We start from the raw sequence: 17,378 nt of genomic DNA on the forward strand, positions 1-17,378 counted from the left end.
GCAGGAGAAGCAAAGCAATGAATTTTCAGCGTGTTAGATCAGACATACAACATTGCTCTAGCTGCTCAGCACTATCAGAAAGAGAAGGTGAGAATTACTTCAGCTGCTGGCCTTGTGTTTCTGCACCTATTCCAATTCACTCCACCATGGGAAAACTCAAACTCACAAGGAAAACACACTAACAAACCAGCTCAGTTTCCCCTCATGCCTATCCAGGCTTGAATGTGCATTACACTTGGTCCTTTTCCCAGCACTACTTTTATTCCAAAGCAATTATCTTCCTAAAGAAATAATCAAAAACTCATAAACCTCCAAGCAAAGTCCCACACTTTACTTACCTTGCCTACTTTTTTGTGAGCTTCTTACAGACTTTATCTAAGTAACATACAAATCCCACATTATTTATGGCAGTAATGTACAAATCCCACTTTAATTATAATTTAGATCAGCTTCTCCAGAAATAAGGAACAGCTCACTATTCCCCAGCTCCCAGATTCTTCTTTTTTTTTTTTTAAATAGACTCCAAAGGATGGACTAACCGTTCTGAGTCAATGGAAACCTGTTCAGCTTTGCTTTGCTGAGACTCTGAAGCGCTGCCTGACAGCAGGGAATAGGAGCTCCTGTGGAATGACTTATTGGCAGGATTCAGTAATTCGCCAGCTCTTAGTCAGGAATGGGAACTGAACACACTCTCTGGGCCAGCTCTTGAAGCCTGCCAGCTAGGAGTAAGTAGGTAATTTGAGCATAATTAATAATGGTACTCCCATTCCTACAGTTGATTACAGAATCACAGAATGGTCAGAGCTGGAAGGGACCTCTGGAGATGGTTTAGTACAACCCCTGCTAAAGCAGGTTCACCTACAGCAGGTTGCACAGAATCACATCCAGGAGGGTTTTTAATGTCTCCAGAGAAGGAGACCCCACAGCCTCCCTGGGCAGCCTGTCCCAGCCCCAGCGCTCTGTCACCCTCAGGGCAAAGAAGTGCTTCCCCGTATTCAGGAGGAACTTCTTGTGTTGCAGTTTGTGCCCATTGCCCCTTGTCCTGTCGCTGGGCACCGCTGAAAAGAGCCCGGCCCCATCCCCCTGACACTCGCCCTTAAGATATTTGTGTACATTGGTAAGATCCCTCTCAGCCTTCTCTCCTCCAGGCTGAACAGGCCCGGCTCCCTCAGCCTTTCCTCACCAGGGAGATGCCCCACTCCCCCCACCATCTCTGTAGCCTCCGCCGGCCCCTCTGCAGCAGTTCCCTGTCTCTCCCGAACCGGGGAGCCCAGCACCGGGCACAGCGCTCCAGATGAGCCTCACCAGGGCAGAGCAGAGGGGGAGGATCAGCTCCCTCACCCTGGTGGCCTCGCTCCTCCTCATGCCCCTCAGGGTGCCGTCGGCCTTCTTGGCTACAAGGACATACTGCTGTCTCATGGGCAACTTGCTGTCCATTACACTCCTATTCGGTTTTACATACTGATAAGGTAAACAAGAGAACACAGCAAAGAGCGTACCAGGTACCTGTGTGATCTGAGCAAACACTGGGGCCAGTGTTCTCAGCTGTGGCCAGGTCCTTTAGCAAAGAGAGTCTCTGCTTAACTCAGTTTTCATTTCTGCTCCATAGTTAGTTTGTAGACCACTTATCCCTGGCACTGCTCACTCATTTACCTACACTGAAGGCTATCTGGTTTGCTAAGTTTAATTTATTTGATACAGCAACTATTAAATGTACTTACAAATAATCAGCTCTGTCTCTGTTTGAATACACAGCTGGTTTTGTACCTCCTTTTAACATGAGGAAGAACTGTGCATTAAGTGTGGTTATGTATTTTTTGCCGATGCTGTTTGGCTGTATTTCTTCTTGGTCACACATTGCTACCACAGCACCACCTTGGGCACAGGCACTGTTCAGATTTACACAGCACAGGTTATGTATCAGAGTCTAGTGATAGTGTAGAAGGCCAGACTCACAACTGGCCTGTGGTCTGTTCTGTAACTTTTTACATTTCCCCTGACCTGATCCACATGTAATAGTTTTGCTGATGATACACTGCTGTGGGACGTAACAGAAGGTGGGGAACCCTGCCAACACACACACAAATGCCCTAGTTTTCCAGTAGTGGACCTAAAGCAGCCATTTTCCTTCTGTATTTGTCTCCCAGGGCTGCACACCTGCACAGATGCTCTGATGCTGAGCAAATGCACAGTGCACACCACAGGTTTTTTTCCAGAGCAACATTAAGAGGGGCTCCCTATGATGCCAGCTTCTGTGAAACCTCTAAGATTCCCAAACCTTTGCTATTTATCCTCTTCCAAATTTTGTTAAAACAGTCAGGTAGATTCAAATCTTATGGGGCAGGGGCAAAACTGTGAGCAAACACCATTATAATATAAGCTTTGTTTCCTAGGAAACTAAAATTAACGGGTATGTCCCAAACTAGGGACATGGTATAAATTGTAACTGCAGAAAGTGGTGTGCAAATAGTTCCTGCCTGTGCCTTTCTGTAAAGGCAAGGCCTTTATTAGTAAAAGGTGGCTTGACTGATTTAAAAGATGCTAGCCCAACAAGTAAAGCTGTCTCTTGTAACACAACTCATGAGGAAACTCTGGGTTCTCAAGAGAAGAACTGGAGGTGGAGGTGTTAAAGAGTTTTGGGGTCTGAAAATGCTTCCTTTTCTCCAGTAGCTTTTTCCATCCCAACAAAGGCAAGACTTGGACATTTAGACTCCCTGGTTTTGGCATTCTCTTCTTTAAACTTTATGCCAAAAGATTCATCAAGCCTGGCTTCACACAATAAATGGACCAAAAAAATCCCCCAAGCAACCAAGAGTTCTTTGGGGGCAGAAGAACTAACACTTAGCACCCACAAGCCAGGAAGAAACATGGCACAGCCAACAACAAACACAGAGCCTACACTGAGGGTAGAGACATACTCACACACAGCAGAACTGAGCTCTTGACAGTAAAAGAAATAAGCACAGATATTTTATTTGTGACGGAAAAAAAGAAAAATGAAAAAAAAACCATACTAAAAGCTTCCAGATTGTTCACAGAGGCAGATTAGAGCAATGGGGTCACCTATCCCCATACAGGCAGCACAGGCACCCTTAAAATCTGACAGGGGGAATATGTAGATTCATCAGCCAAGACATTTGTGTTGGCTGTTCTGACTGAAGGGCTGAGGCAAAGAAGTCAGTAAAACACCAACTGAGGATTGCAAAGTGCACATCAGGCAGGACAGGCACTGAACTGGCCAAGTATTCATCTAAACTGCTCTTCTGGGCAGCAGCAGGGCAACTCCAAACCAAATCCTATGAAGGGGAAAACATCACCGCAAAGGTGCCGGCCAAATCCCAGGAAGGTGAAGGATCTAACTTCTACCAGCTCAGACAAAACAAATAGTTCTTGCTGCCATTCCCCCTAGTCAAAGCATCTTAAAACTATTGAAGAGCTCACTCACCTTACCAGTGAAGATTAAATAGCTTCTGTGATCACGTCATGCTCATCTGTGATCCATCATGCTCATCTGTGATCGCTGATAACAGGTCTAATCAACTCAAGCAAGTAAGAGAGATACCATGCGGTCTGATCTTTCCCCAGACAAGATGCCACATGGCAAAGCACCATGGACCAGCAACCTTTGAAACACAGAGGTAGGTCCACTGCAAATTAAGTACTTTGTGCTACACAAATTCAAGTCACCCTTGTCTGCAAACCTTCGCCCCACTCCTCCCAACAAGTCAGGGGCCTTTTTTAGACACGTATTTTCCAAATACTACTTTAGACATGGAGGATGTTTTTTCTGCTCAGCTGGTGTTAGCTACAAAAGAGTAAGAGTTTAGAAATACCACTGTCAGCAGTGGAAGTTTTACTTCGGAATCAATAGAAACTGGGCCTGAATGTCAAATACAAAACTAGAAGACTGTGGTCTAAAGTGAAGATACTTAACAATAAAACCTTTAGAGTGCAAAACACATTCCCAGGGGACTTCACAGAGTCTCAAATACAGGGAAGGCAAAAAGCTGCTGAAGTCTTGGAACAAAGAGATCAATTGAAATGAAACCAAGCACAAAATACATATAGCACTTAGAAAGCACAATCCTAAAAGCCCTGGACAGGTAACAATTGTTATTTGGGACTAAAAATGTGACAAGAGTGCTGACAACCTTCCAAAGGACCTTCTGGTATTTTATTATTGTGCTACATTTGCTAAGATTTGTCCCCTAGGATTTTTACTTCAGTGACATGCTACCAATAGGTGCTGGGTGTGATAACAGTTCACAAACTGTATTTACTAAACTCAGGGACGAAGCACCCCTGCTTTTCAACTATCTGGATTTGATAAGTTTGAACTATATGGCTTTTCGAGAAGCTGAACAAGTCAACATAGTACCTGGCTAATTTTTTTTCCTTTTTTTTTTTTAAAAAAATCAGACTTTCTGGCTTGCAACCTATTAGGAAAAGACTTCCTTCTCATGAAGGGGGGGGGGGGGGGAAGAAGGGGGAAAAAAAAAAAAAAGGAAAGAACTTTATGTTTATTGCAGTAGGGGATGGTTCCAGACTAGGTGAGCTAGAGCAGAGGCTGCACGAGCTGGGCACGTTGCGCTGGGCTGTTCCCCATTTACACACATGATCACGGCACTAGAGGCAGAATGACTCCTTGAAAGCCAGCAGCTTTCCACCTGCTGCTCAATTTGACAGGGCGGCAAGCTCAGGAAATAGCCCATTTACTAACCTCGGCTTCTCATTCAGCTCAGCCAACTAAGCCAGTGGAGCCCTAATAGCAGTATTTATCCTTCTGGCAAGTGAGGAGACATGGAGAAAGCAGGGAAGAGAAGACAGAAGGCACCCCACAAGAGGAACCATACAGGCAAATAAAAGCATGTAGAGCACATTTTGCAGAAGGCACAAACTCCCACATCCATTAGGACTTGCAGTCTAAGCAACAAGAGTTCCTGGCAGACACAACTGACTTCTCTGAAGAAATGTTTGTTTTAATATAGGACAGGGGGAGAAAAAATAAAAGGTGAAAAGGAAGTCAGACATCAAAAGAACATGAGCTATGCAAAAACAGGAGGCAAGGGCAAAGGCCGTTTGTCTTCCCCATCTATGGAAACGTGAAGGCACATACCAAGGGAACAGCAGCAGTGAAGGGCACCTGAGGACATGAGGGCTCCTTACAGACCTGCAGGAGAAATGCCCACCTTGTCCCAGCAGCCCATAGCCGGCCCAACAGGGAGACAGGACAGCCACTGGAGTACTCACAACCAGCAAGCACTGTCTGCAAGGTGCTGCGCTTACCAAACATGTTTTGATGGAAGCCACATCATCTCAAATTTGTAACATGAACTATTTGGGAATTTCTCCTTTATCCAGGTGAAATAAAGACCTACAAATAGCACACACACCCCAACAGATCCTCCTAACATAATGCATGTGTCATTTCCTACATACTCCTAGAAATCATAAACCCTGATATTTACCTGCTTGGACTTGCAACCAACTTTCACTTCATATCCATTGAAGGTAAGGGGTAGGTCCCTCCAAAGTCTCACCTGAGCAGACTGACACTCACAAATGCCACTCTTGCTCAGAGCCCCAAACACTTCCCACAGGAACACAGCTGTACCCAGCAACAGCAAGATGAAGCCTTCAGTTATACAAACACACAAAGGACAGAGGCAGCTGCCATTCCAGTGCTACCAGTTGCTAGTTAACCCTATGTTCCAAAATGTATTGCTCTTCCCTGCCAAAAATATAAATAATGGCAGCAAAGGTAAAAGTGTTTTCAAAAACCAAGCCTCTCCACTGTTCAAGCAGCGGCCTATTCACTCATTTCCTGGAAATCAGGAGAAATAATGCCCTGCCCTCCACAGCAAGACAAAGAGTTAAAAACGTGGGGAAAAGCTTTTGCATCTGCTGATCAAGCAAAAGAAAACTTTTTTCAAGCTGCCCTTCTGACTCCAGTGCATCAACAGTTTGTTCCCCCTGTCCCATAACTACATCTGACACCACCACCCTGGCTTATATCACGAGTTGAAAAGTGCTAGTCAGCCTCCAAGATAAACTCGTCAATAGCGAGGCACAGACATTTGCATTCTTCCCTACCTGCTTTTGAGTGTCAGCTGTGTGTCTGGGAGCGGTCCCTTGAAAAGCTTTTACGGAGGGAGAGACGGAAAGGGGGTTGCAGAGGGCATTTCAAACAGAAAAAAAATCGGGGAGAACCCCACAAAGACTGCAAAGAGAAAATAAAATAAAAAAAACCCTGTCCCCATCAGGTCCTCCCAACAACCTTTTTTATCAGAGGTTCATTGTCAATCAATTAGCCAAGGCAGCAGGGGTCTGTAGGAAGGGGGGTAGCTCGAGAGACAATGGTCTGCCCTGTTGTATTACTATTTAATCACTTTTCCTAAATAAATAAAGCAGCCCTGAGGTGCTGTCATGTCAAGGGAATTTATAACAAAAAAAGCCTTCATTTTTCATTGGTCATTACTTTTCCTTCCCTCCCACCCCTGCAGGACTAGAGAGGGTTATTACTGTAGCCTTAAGTTCCATCTTTGTGTTGCTTGTCTTTGATTCCCACTCGGACCTTGCCACTTTCTGGCACTAATTTGTTAGGCCGAACAAAGGAGGGATTTGTACCTCCTGTAAGGTCTCAATTAGGAAAGGCTTCTGCTGTATTATGCGCCATTGGGACAGGACACAAAGACGGTAATTACAGGAATTTGCACTAAATGGCTGAAGAATTCACAGCAAAACTTTTCTTCCTCCCCCCTCCTCATCCTTTTCCAAGCTTACCCCTCCCAGCAGCCCCGGGGAAAACCCAGTTCTCAATGCCTGCAAGCTGTAATTACCAACAGCAGGCCCCTTAGGTTAAACAGCAGCCCATGCCAGGGAACAGCACAAACTGCCTGCAGGGAGCAAGGCACAAGGAAGGGCTCTCAGCTGCTGGTGTGCCTCCGAAGTCTTCTCAGCACAAACTTTTCTGAGCCACACAAGTTTCCTCAGTTTCTCCCAGTTATAATTACAATTATTAATTTCTTTGTGATGTGCTAACAGCTACAAGTTCCAGTTTCAAAGACCAGCTTTAAGGGTCTCAGGCAGACGGCAATGTGTCCACTCCTACAGCAAATGCTGTGCACCCCCACCCTCAGGTACGGGGAATCCCAGTGGCCAGCTTCTCACAGACTCCACAACTCTGCATTTCCCTGCACGAATGTTCAGTCTTGCAAACTAAAAGGAGACCACAGGAGCACTGGGAATCCTCACATGCATCAGGAAAAGACTCCACGCAAGCCTCACACAGTCAGAGTACCATATTTCTGTGGGGAATACGTGAGTGCAGATGCATCGACCCCACGTTGGGGTTGGAAATGAACCCTTTCCCACAGAATTCTGCTCCCATAGTACATAATGCAAGACTAAAACCTAGTCCACATTTAAGACATGCATTTTGTTGCCATCCCAGGTCCTGATCCTATTTTTGAGATCACTAGAAATGCTCATTTGAAACTCTCCCTGCACCTCAGTCAGAGGATGAAGCAAAATTACAAAGATTTCCTCTACTGAGCTTTGAATTAAAAGAAATTAGGAGAAAGGAATAAAATTTTAATGTCAACTGGGATGTTATCTTAAAATGCAGCCATTAATTCTGCTGTCCTCTTGAGTTTCACAAGGCTGTCTGCTGGGTAACACAGTGGGCTGGATCCATCTTGGGGATACTTACTTGATCCATTCCCAGAGTCTCCCTGCAGTTTTCTCTCTCACAACTACCTTGAAAGGTAAGAAGTGACCATTGTCCAGTGGTGTTCAGGTAATCAGTTACCACAGGACCTATAGGCACATTCAGTTTCAGCAATAATTTGGCACATAATTACTCCCTGAAAAAATTGACATGCAGTCACACAAAGAGCCTGTGGTAAAAAAACAGAACTGATTTCAGGCACAGGCCCAAAATATTGTGACCAAATCATTAACTGCAGTGAGGCCAGCCTTCACGATGCTCCAGCTACCAGGCAGGTGCCATGCACTGTGCAGAGGTGAGCAGGAACACCACCTGCAGATGACTACCAGAAAGGGATGAACCTAGCTGCACCCACTGCCAGTTCTGAGGGCAACCCAGTACTTCTGGGGCTCAGGTCTCCCCTGGAAGGGATTCAGGCCAGCCACTAGGTCCTGAGCCCACACAGACACCATGCATACTCACACACACACACCCTGAGTAACAGGAGACCTCCACACCAGACCCCTACGCCAGACCAGAGCAGGGAGGAGGCAGGACACTGACAGTTCACATAACAAAAGAGGAAAACCCTCCAGAAAAGCTGTTTCTGATACAGCTGACAGTTGCTAAGTGAGCATAACTAAAGCCAGCCAGAGACTATAGTTTAGGCACAAGGTGCCCAAATTTGCTCCACAAAAGTGCCCTTGCTTAAGTAAAAGGACACTGAACTGCATTTACTTGGGCTTTCTCTATTTCCACTTAGTTCCCAAACTGGATAAAATACTCATCTTGCCTAGGACTAGAATCAGCAGTCAAATTAACTGAAATTTACAATTAGATGCTGAGGCTGAAGGTTGTTTTCACCCTTGCCTCAAGGGAAGAACCAAGCAGAGAGCTCACGCCTGAACCTCAGTGCCAGAACACATATCACCAAATGATGGTGTTTCAGGGAAGCATATATGCTTTGAGGAGTCTCCCCAAAAGGCTCAGAGCTGAAAATGAGTTCCAAAAATGACCCAGAGGAGACACACTAATAAAACGAAACAGAAGTGCTCAAAGTTGGAAAGTTGCATCGTATCCAGAATTCAAATCCCTTTGATTCTGGACTACCTTTCCAGTGTCCTGAATCAAGAAAACAGCTCAGTCACCCTGTAAGGCGGCACTGGCTCAGTAGCACTGTATGTGCAGGATCTAACATTCCAGCATTACTCATCATCCAGGTGAATCCCTGAATATCCCCATAGGCTCTTCCTCCATATCTTACAGACAGCAAAGAAAGGCTAACGCACCTAAGTGTCTACAGCCATAGCGAGAGGCAGGGAACGGCTGTGTGCTGCTAAAACATGAACATGCTTTTCCAAGTGATTTTCTTTTACTGCAGAAGGGGAGTGGGTGCAGGAACCTGGTTGCTTACCTGCACACTTGAAGCTCTGAACTGTGAGCCCCCTCTCTAGAGACAGCGTGGTCAGGATGCTCAGGAAGCTGGTGGTCACAGACTGGCGCTTGCTCTTTCTAAGATCATTTCCAAAGGGCCGATCTGCAGGTTTGTTCCTAAGTGTGACCTGTGGATTCTGAGTTAAACTTCTGGTAGTGCTGGCTGCTGCTCTCAGTGCGTCCATCCACTCCTGGGCCCTCTGACGGGTCTCTGCACGCAGGCGGAGGACATCTTGAGGAAAAATGACCTGAAAGCAAGAGTCACAGCCATCCTGAGTATCTGTCTGGACCGACAGGCACACATCGACATTGTAGCTCAGCAGAGGATCTTCATCAAGCCTACCCGGCTGGAATGCCATGAGATAAGACCTGTTCAAGACAAAAGTAAATGCCTTCCAGTTATTCTGGACAGTTAACCTATAAAGAGTCCCTGATTTGAGAATATTTTGGTACTCTTTAGTGTTTTCAGTCAAATTCATGGATAGGAAGAGTTCCATAGGCTTCTCTAACAATCCATTGGTTTGAGAAAGGTCACTGTTATTTTCAGGCTTTGGCACATTCTCCAGTTTCTCCTGCTGTCTTGTGAAAGCAGGCACAGAAGCACGCACCACTTCCCACAGTTTCTGTCCCCAGTCCAAAGCCTCCCATGAGGACTCCGCCTTCAGCTGCAGCTGTGAGTTGTCTGACAAGACAGCGTCCACCACCTTGGTTTCAATGCAACCACTAACAGTGACCCTTTGAAAAAGCATGAGTGGATACACAGTGGGAAGAGTCTGGTTGCCACTGCTGTCCAAGCAATATAGGTACAGTTTGTATGGGGAGAGCTCAGCGTAACAGGTTTGCCAGTAGCTGTCATTGTCTCTTCTAATTTCTAAATATCCCTTCTTCAGAATATTTGGGAACATTGGCTTGTGTTCTGGAGGAAACAAAACGAGAACATTATGATTAATTTTTTTTAAATAATCATTTTGAATTGTCATTCCGGCTCATGCAACTCTCCCACCCATACATGATGCATCTGGAGGACAGGATCACAGAAATAGCCTTCACACCATAGGTTATAATTATTAAATACAAGCACTGACTCCACATCTGAGACAAAGAGAATGCAGAATTTTTTTACCCAGAGGTACCAAAGCACTTCACAAAAAAGGGGACAGGGAAACAGAGGGACAAAGGAGCAAAGCAATTTTTCTAAGATTATCCTGGATAGCGACAGAGCAACAACACTGCAAGTCTCCCAGAATCTAGTCCAAAAGAATACAGTATTATCAAGTGATCTATTGCCAACTAAAATAGATCTCACAGTGAGAAACACATACAAACTAAAATGCCACCTTCCCCTCCTGCCCTTCTCTGTCCCAGGCTCAACTTCATGCTTTCACACACAACCCCTCTACATTGCCCCTGTCCCCAGCAGCCCAGGGGGAAGGAGAACGGGGGGTTGTGGTCAGTTCCTCTCTGCTGCTCTTTCTTCCTCCTCACACTTTTCTCCTGCTCCAGGATGTGTCCTCTCCAAGGGCTGCAGTCCTTCAGGATAAACCTGCTCCTGCATGAGCTCTCCATGGGCACAGTTCCTTCAGGGCATCTCCACCTCCTCCAGCATGGGGTCCCACATGGGGCTGGAAGGAGATACCTGCTCCACCACGGTCTGTCTCCCCAGGGCCTGCAGTGGAATCCCTGCCCCAGTACCTGCAGTACCTTCTCCTCTGATCCTGGGCTACTTCTCACACTTTTTTCCTCATTCCTCACACTGCTGGGCAGTGCTTTGTCCTTTCTGACATGCACTCTGCCAGAGAGGCCCATCTGGTGGCTCCCACAACTGTGCCCTGCATTGAGGCCACTGGAACTGGCTGGAACAGCTCCGCTGCCAGCACCTGGGCACCGCACCTGGCAGTGACTTACCTAAGACACGGGGAATGGAGAACTGTGACCAGCAACAGCACATCTCAGCACGACCTGGGATCAGAACATTTTGCACAGCTCCATTTACCGGAAAGGAGCTTTGCTGATTTCCGGGAATCACGGTCAGGACCAGCAGACATGACCAAAAAAGAGAAGCAAGAGGTTTCCCAGACCCACACACAGATATCTAAGTGACTCAGCACTTCAGGTGCTTCAGACCCTTTCACAAACCTTGGCACAAAGCAAACTCAAGGGGAATTTTCTTCACCCCCAGAAAACCAGTCATATATGAGTCAGTCTGGGCACCAAAGTGATAGGAATTTAAAAGAAATTATCTAAAGCATTTCTGAGTTTTAAAAAAGGTTTCCACGCAAGATTTGCCCCAATCTGATTTGCACCACTTCAACCATCATCAATACAAACTGTATTTTCACCTTGGGCAGGACATGTGGCTCTGTACAATTTTTGTCAGTCTCTGTATAAATTCAGTGGCATTCACACCATTATGCTCTAACACCAACTTTAACACTTGGACCCCAAAACAACCCAGCCCTGAGGAACAAATTTTTGCTTCCATTTGACTTCTAGTTCCACTTTCTTCACTTACAAACACTGACAGAATTAACAGACACAAGTGAAGAGATTGACAGTCTCCCTCAGAGAACAGTATTACTGATGCAGGAGCAAGGTAGCCACCTGGGAACAGCTCCTCATCCACCGCCTGGCACAATTAGGTCAAAACAAAATCAGCATCAATTGACCTTAACAGGCAGTGTTACAAACCACATCAACACAGGAGCTGTTTCACCAGTGGTTTCTGCCCTCAGGCTGACAGCCTTTGAAAGAGCATAGGGCAGACAGCTGGAGGCACAAAGTATTTTCAGCATCTCAGCTTAACCAATTACTACTCATGTTAACAGGCCACGCTCTAACAAGTTTTAGACATGATCACCTCCGAGTGTACCTAGGATGCATTCAGCGCAGATCTAACAGAATAGAAGCTTGATGAAGCTTGGAACAAAGAGCCAAAGAAGAGCCTGTAAAGAAGTCACGGCATCCCCAATCTGTACTGGGCTTCCCAGCTAACACGGCCAGGGTTACTGGTCCATGCTGCTCTTCCCCACCACCAGCTAATGGGCCAGGAACTATGAGTGTTTGAGGGACTCAGTTACTGTCCAAGGGGCTTCTGACACCAACTGGTGAGAAAGCAGAACCTGGGCTGTAATGTATATTCTAAGGAGATGCTCCCACCCTTGGCTGAAAGCGCTGCTATAGTTGGTTGTGAGTGTCGTGTATGGGCAGGAGGAGGATTCAGGACAGCAAGCGTAAAAATAAAAAGCTTTGTCTAGCTCTTCAGTGAAGACCAACTTTAAGGATTTACAAAGATTAAGCAGACAAGTTTCAGTTAAACTTAATGAACAAACATAAGAATTAATTGTTTGATATATTTAATGTGGATATGCAAAACTTATAAGGTTTAAAAAAACAGGGGGAGGATGCTACCACCCATCCACACTAACAAGAAGGATGCACTCAGGTTTTGCATTGCCAGCTCAGCCTCAGCTTCCCCACATTACCCACATACTCAGAATGGAGCCTGCACTTAACACCACATTCAAAGCACTCTACCTACAAAGATTTCCTGCATATATGACTAAAATCATAACAACAATTTAAAAATTGCTACTGTGGCACTAGGTCTGAAAAGGTGGAAAAGAAATCAATATAACTATACCTTGCAGACAAATAAGCTACTCAAGAGTATTTCGGCTAAATATGAAAACTGAAAGCCTAATCTAAAACTCAAAATGGCAGAGAAAAACCACTTTCATAGCCCAAATGGATAGATACACACGCATGCACTCACACGCACTAAAAGAGAACCGATTTTGTTCACTGTACGTCTCTGGCCCTGACATTCATTAGTATTTCTGCGCTAACTCAAAAGCCATTAATTTCTCTGAAACCCACACTAATCCCTTTGTAGTGCAGATAATGGGTAGCCATTCTAGAGTCATCTTCCCTTTCTATTAATCCAATCAGGGAGGCAGCCCTTCTGCAGCTCCAACTGCAATCTCTCTCGCTTCCATCAAGTACAGATGACAGTTCAAGCTTCTCCATAATAGGACAACTCGTAACCTTCCCCCAGCCACTCCTCCATCTGCACGCAGGTTTGCTTGTCTTTTGTTGAGTTACAGAAAGGCTATCTCTCCCTGCCTTTTCACAGAGGCATCCCCCTCTCCCGCCTTCACCCCACTACTTCCCTTCAAGCTCCCATGAATCAGCTGCACTGGCTCTGGCTCTAGCTGGGACAGAACCAGCAGCCAATTTGATTAAAATTCAAATGCTTCGTATTGTTTAGGTCTGGGCAATAGAGGTTGGCAGAAACAGGTTGAATCCATATGCTGCACATACAAACACACCTTACAACCCCCTACTCCTTTATCTCCTCAATGTGCAGAGTGCCAGATAATACCTTTCCACTTAGAAAGCAAATGCTCCATCCACCTTCCAAACAGAAACTGCATCTCTTTTGCTCCCTACAGAGACAGGGAGAGTAAATTGAAGTAGAGTAAAAAAAGGGAAATAATCACAGTAAATGGCCCACACCTGAGCCATCTGGAGTTCTAATTTCAAGGGAAGAGGGGGAAGAAGGCAGAGGGAAACAAAGAGAGATCTAGAAGCTGGGGATAGGGCAGTATCTTCCCCTACATTTCTCCTCTCCTTTGGGAGCTGCCCACTTGTCCCGGCTAGGAACTCCGCACCGAGCACACATCCACTGCTCTCCACACTTGAGGTCAGTTGGTGCGACCAGCACCACAGGAGAGGGAGTTGTCTCAGCACGTCCAGAAGATATATGCTCCTGAACAACCGGCTGTCCCTCTTGGTATGGCAGGAAAACTTCCCCTGTTTTCCACTACTGAAGCATTTCTGATGACAATAATAACAAGTAACCTGGAAAAGGGCTGAAGCAGAGATGCCTTGTTTCTGAGGGGGTTGTCTCTTGAGGTGGCAGTCCCCTCTGGATTCTCTAATGCTTAGTAAAGAGATTAGTGTAAGTTACAGAGTTTTTGTCAATAGTCCTCGTCTCTGATTTCCACAGAACTTAGCAGACACCTATGCAACCCAAAATGCTCTCAAACTGGGTTGGGCTAGTCACGTCCTTGGTGTGGGTTGCTACATCAGGGACAAACTGTGCCTCAGCCAGTATGACTCAGATCCACAATATCCATTTCCCTCCTAGTTAACAATATGGTCTTTTGTTCCCACCTATTTTCCTATCTGGCTCTGCAGGTATATCTCTTTCAGGCATGTATATCCGATTCCACTTGGTACTGTAATAATGGCATTGACATTTAGCCACAAATTTCCAGCAGATGGCTGTCCTCAAGCCAAAACTGGCTGCTTCTCCCAATGCTACTTCTTTTCAAGGGACCACTACAGCAACAGGACTTCTAACTAGGCAGGAGTTTGCATGAATTTATATAAAGAAACAGCACCCCTCCCCACCAGAAGGGCATTCACTCTTTTTCATCTTCCTTAGACACAGGGAAAGGAAAACCTGCTTTGATAACGTTGGACTTGCAAACCCTTAACTTCAGATTTATGCATAGCTGTTCATGAAAAAAACAGCTCCTCACTGAATGAATTGCCTAAACAGATAAAGAACTGAACAAATTATTTGTTATGATTTTCCCTTCAGATGTGGCATTGTACAAGGAACATACAGGAAACTCTGCTGAAGTCCATAGCTGCCCAGCCACTCCATCCAACCCTTTTTGCTCCTCTGCAGCAAGTCAAACACTTGCATACTGTTTGCTGAGCAGATGCACCAGCATCCTGTGCCTACTGACACAGCGCCTGTGCCAAGAGGGCAGTGGAGTGGAGAAGGAGGTTGGATCCAAAGTGCAAGACCAAACCAGAACAGGACTCCACTCTGGCAGAGACAAAAGTATAACGAGTTCAAAGAGACGGTTACCTACTACCAGTTAGGAGATGCAAGCAGCACTTGCAAAAGAAGTGAGAATATCAAAGAAAGATGGATTTGCTGATTTTTTTAATATATGTATTCAATTCAGTTTAAAAAGAAGGAAGAAAGGGTATAAAGTGACTGCCAAAGCTAAGAAAACAGGGTCAGTTCACATTAGGAGGGTTAGCTGACATCACTAAGGGAATGATAGCAACTAACCAGAAAATTCAGTTATGAAAGTCATCACAACATCACTGGAAGCAATCAGCACTGCCCCAGGAGATGAAAACTCTGTTCATTAGTTTTATGGAGTGTCGTAACTCCAGAGCAAAAACCTCCATAAAGAATAACCCTTGCAACCAGAACAGCTTCACAACCAAACTCACCAGCACTGTTTACTGTAGTCCTCTGCACTGTGAATTTATCCACTGTATGTGAGCCCCTCCCATCACCTCCCACTGCACTCCCCTCTTCATCACTCTGCACCCTCCCAGGCAAGGGAGTGGAGTAGGTCATGTTTCCCTCTACTCGGGGCAGCTGTCCAGCCTAGTCCCCTGCTGCTGCTCTCTGCCAGCCCCCAGGGCCCTTCCAGCTCAGAGGGTGCCCAAGCCCAAAGAGAAATCAGGAGTGAGCCTGCAGGGAGTAAGTGCTGCACTCCCTGAATTAGCCAGAGGAGTTAGTGGGAAGTATCATCTGGCAGATGAGTTGAAGTCAGGTGATCCAAATTACATTCCCATTTGATCTTGGGCAAAGCACCTCACCTCTGTCCTTACTCACCCTCCTTATCCTTACTGTGTGGTATATTTAAGCTGTGATCTCCTGGGAGAAGGGGCTCTCTCTTGCTAGATGCACAGACAGTGCCTGGCACTTACAGACTCCTGCAGTGGAGGCCATCTAACTCGTATTCTATTTTAAATAACATTTTTGCCTCCTCAAATCTTGAAAGGCCTCAAATCTCTGCAGTACAGCTACCTTTTTCTTGACTACCTGCTAAATGCTGAAAATAAATCGGCCACAGGAAAAGGCATCGGTTCTCCAACTGGCTTGATACCTCTGGGATTATTTCCAAGTGGTTTGAGGCTTCCTGCTCTCCAGAGGGGAAGGTGCAGAAGTGTTATTTCCACACCATCTGCTTCTCAAATGGCAGCACCATTATCTTCTGCACAACAACCACAGACCTATAATGTTGTGCCATCCCAGTGGCAATTAATGACCTGTTGGTCTGCCCTGGCTATGTAGCTTCTACATACCACAGAAAAAGGACAGCATTACGGGGGTGTTTTGCAAAATCACAAATGGCAACTAGGTTTCAGAAACCTCCCTGGTAGATGGGTCAGGAGCTACGCTTTACCTGGCCGTCACTGGAGCGAAAATGTGAAGGCTGCATGTCACACCTCTGGTATTTCATACCTCTCAGGATCTCTGGCCACCTCCACCTCAGCAGCAGCTCCTCCTTCCAGCTAGCTGTCTTTGCAGCTCCTCCCTGAGCAGGACAACAGCAGCAACAACTGATGGCACTGCTGTCTGCTGCTGTGACCCACCACCACAAACCTGTTCCACACACTGGTATGTACCCCGAAATGCTGCATGAGCCAACATCACAGGCACAGAGCTAGTACCAGCCACCACTACTGCTGCTGCTGAAGGTGAGGATACCTGGCAAACAAAGAGAACACCCCAACATAACAGCTGTGCAGTCACTCGAACAAGAGAAAGTAACACTGGAAAACAACTCCTCAGAACTCAAGGATCACTCCTAGTCCCCAGCCTGTGAATCAGTGGTGTGTTGCTCATGAACACCAATTTAGATGTCTTACCTCTATAAAAGCACACTAGAAAAGTATGCAATATGTACAAGAGCTATATGAAGAGAGTCCCAAGCCTCTCTTGAAACATCCCCTGCAAAAACTGACTACAAGGTCATACTTTTAAAGTATCCCAAATGATGGCTAGGCTCCCAGACTGATAAAAGAATTGTGAAGAGAGGGGGGAAAAATAGGTGTTTTTTTAAACCAGTCAGTCAAAAGAAAGAGGTGAAATTCTGGCCTTGATCAGAGACCATAGAATTTGGGCCTGTTGGCCAGTTTTAAGGCAATCACCTTTCTCCGATATCTCTGTTCTGCCATGCCATAGTGTTGCAAACATCTGGTAGGCTCAGCTTCCTGGCAGAACATACTGCCAGAATCAGTGGGGCTGGCTGGGTACCTCCATAGCTGCCTGTGGAGAGAGGCATAAGGTGCCAGCCTTCTGCAGTCAGTATGTCAGGGTGCAGGTGCTCAGCACAATGACAGCTGTAGAGTTCCCCAAGCTCACAGGCATGGCAGGCAAACAAAACAGCTACCCAGGAAAAGTGCTATAGCA

The 17,378-nt window shown here is 45.9% G+C and overlaps 1 protein-coding gene across 4 annotated transcripts in view; it reads right to left on the bottom strand.

The window, feature by feature from the left end:
* The window catches only part of PLEKHM3 (pleckstrin homology domain containing M3), a 122,738-nt gene that overhangs the window by 84,311 nt on the left and 21,049 nt on the right, over positions 1-17,378 (bottom strand). For all 4 annotated transcript variants that reach the window (XR_005829325.1, XM_040603612.1, XM_040603611.1 and 1 more), the window contains one exon: positions 9,123-10,058. Coding sequence is in view for 3 of the 4 variants with exons in the window: in XM_040603612.1 (XP_040459546.1) it covers positions 9,123-10,058 (936 nt within the window). In the remaining variant the exon portion in view is untranslated. The remainder of the gene's footprint in view (positions 1-9,122; positions 10,059-17,378) is intronic.

This window comes from Falco naumanni, chromosome 8 (genome assembly GCF_017639655.2).
Source record: "Falco naumanni isolate bFalNau1 chromosome 8, bFalNau1.pat, whole genome shotgun sequence".
NCBI lineage: Eukaryota > Metazoa > Chordata > Aves > Falconiformes > Falconidae > Falco > Falco naumanni.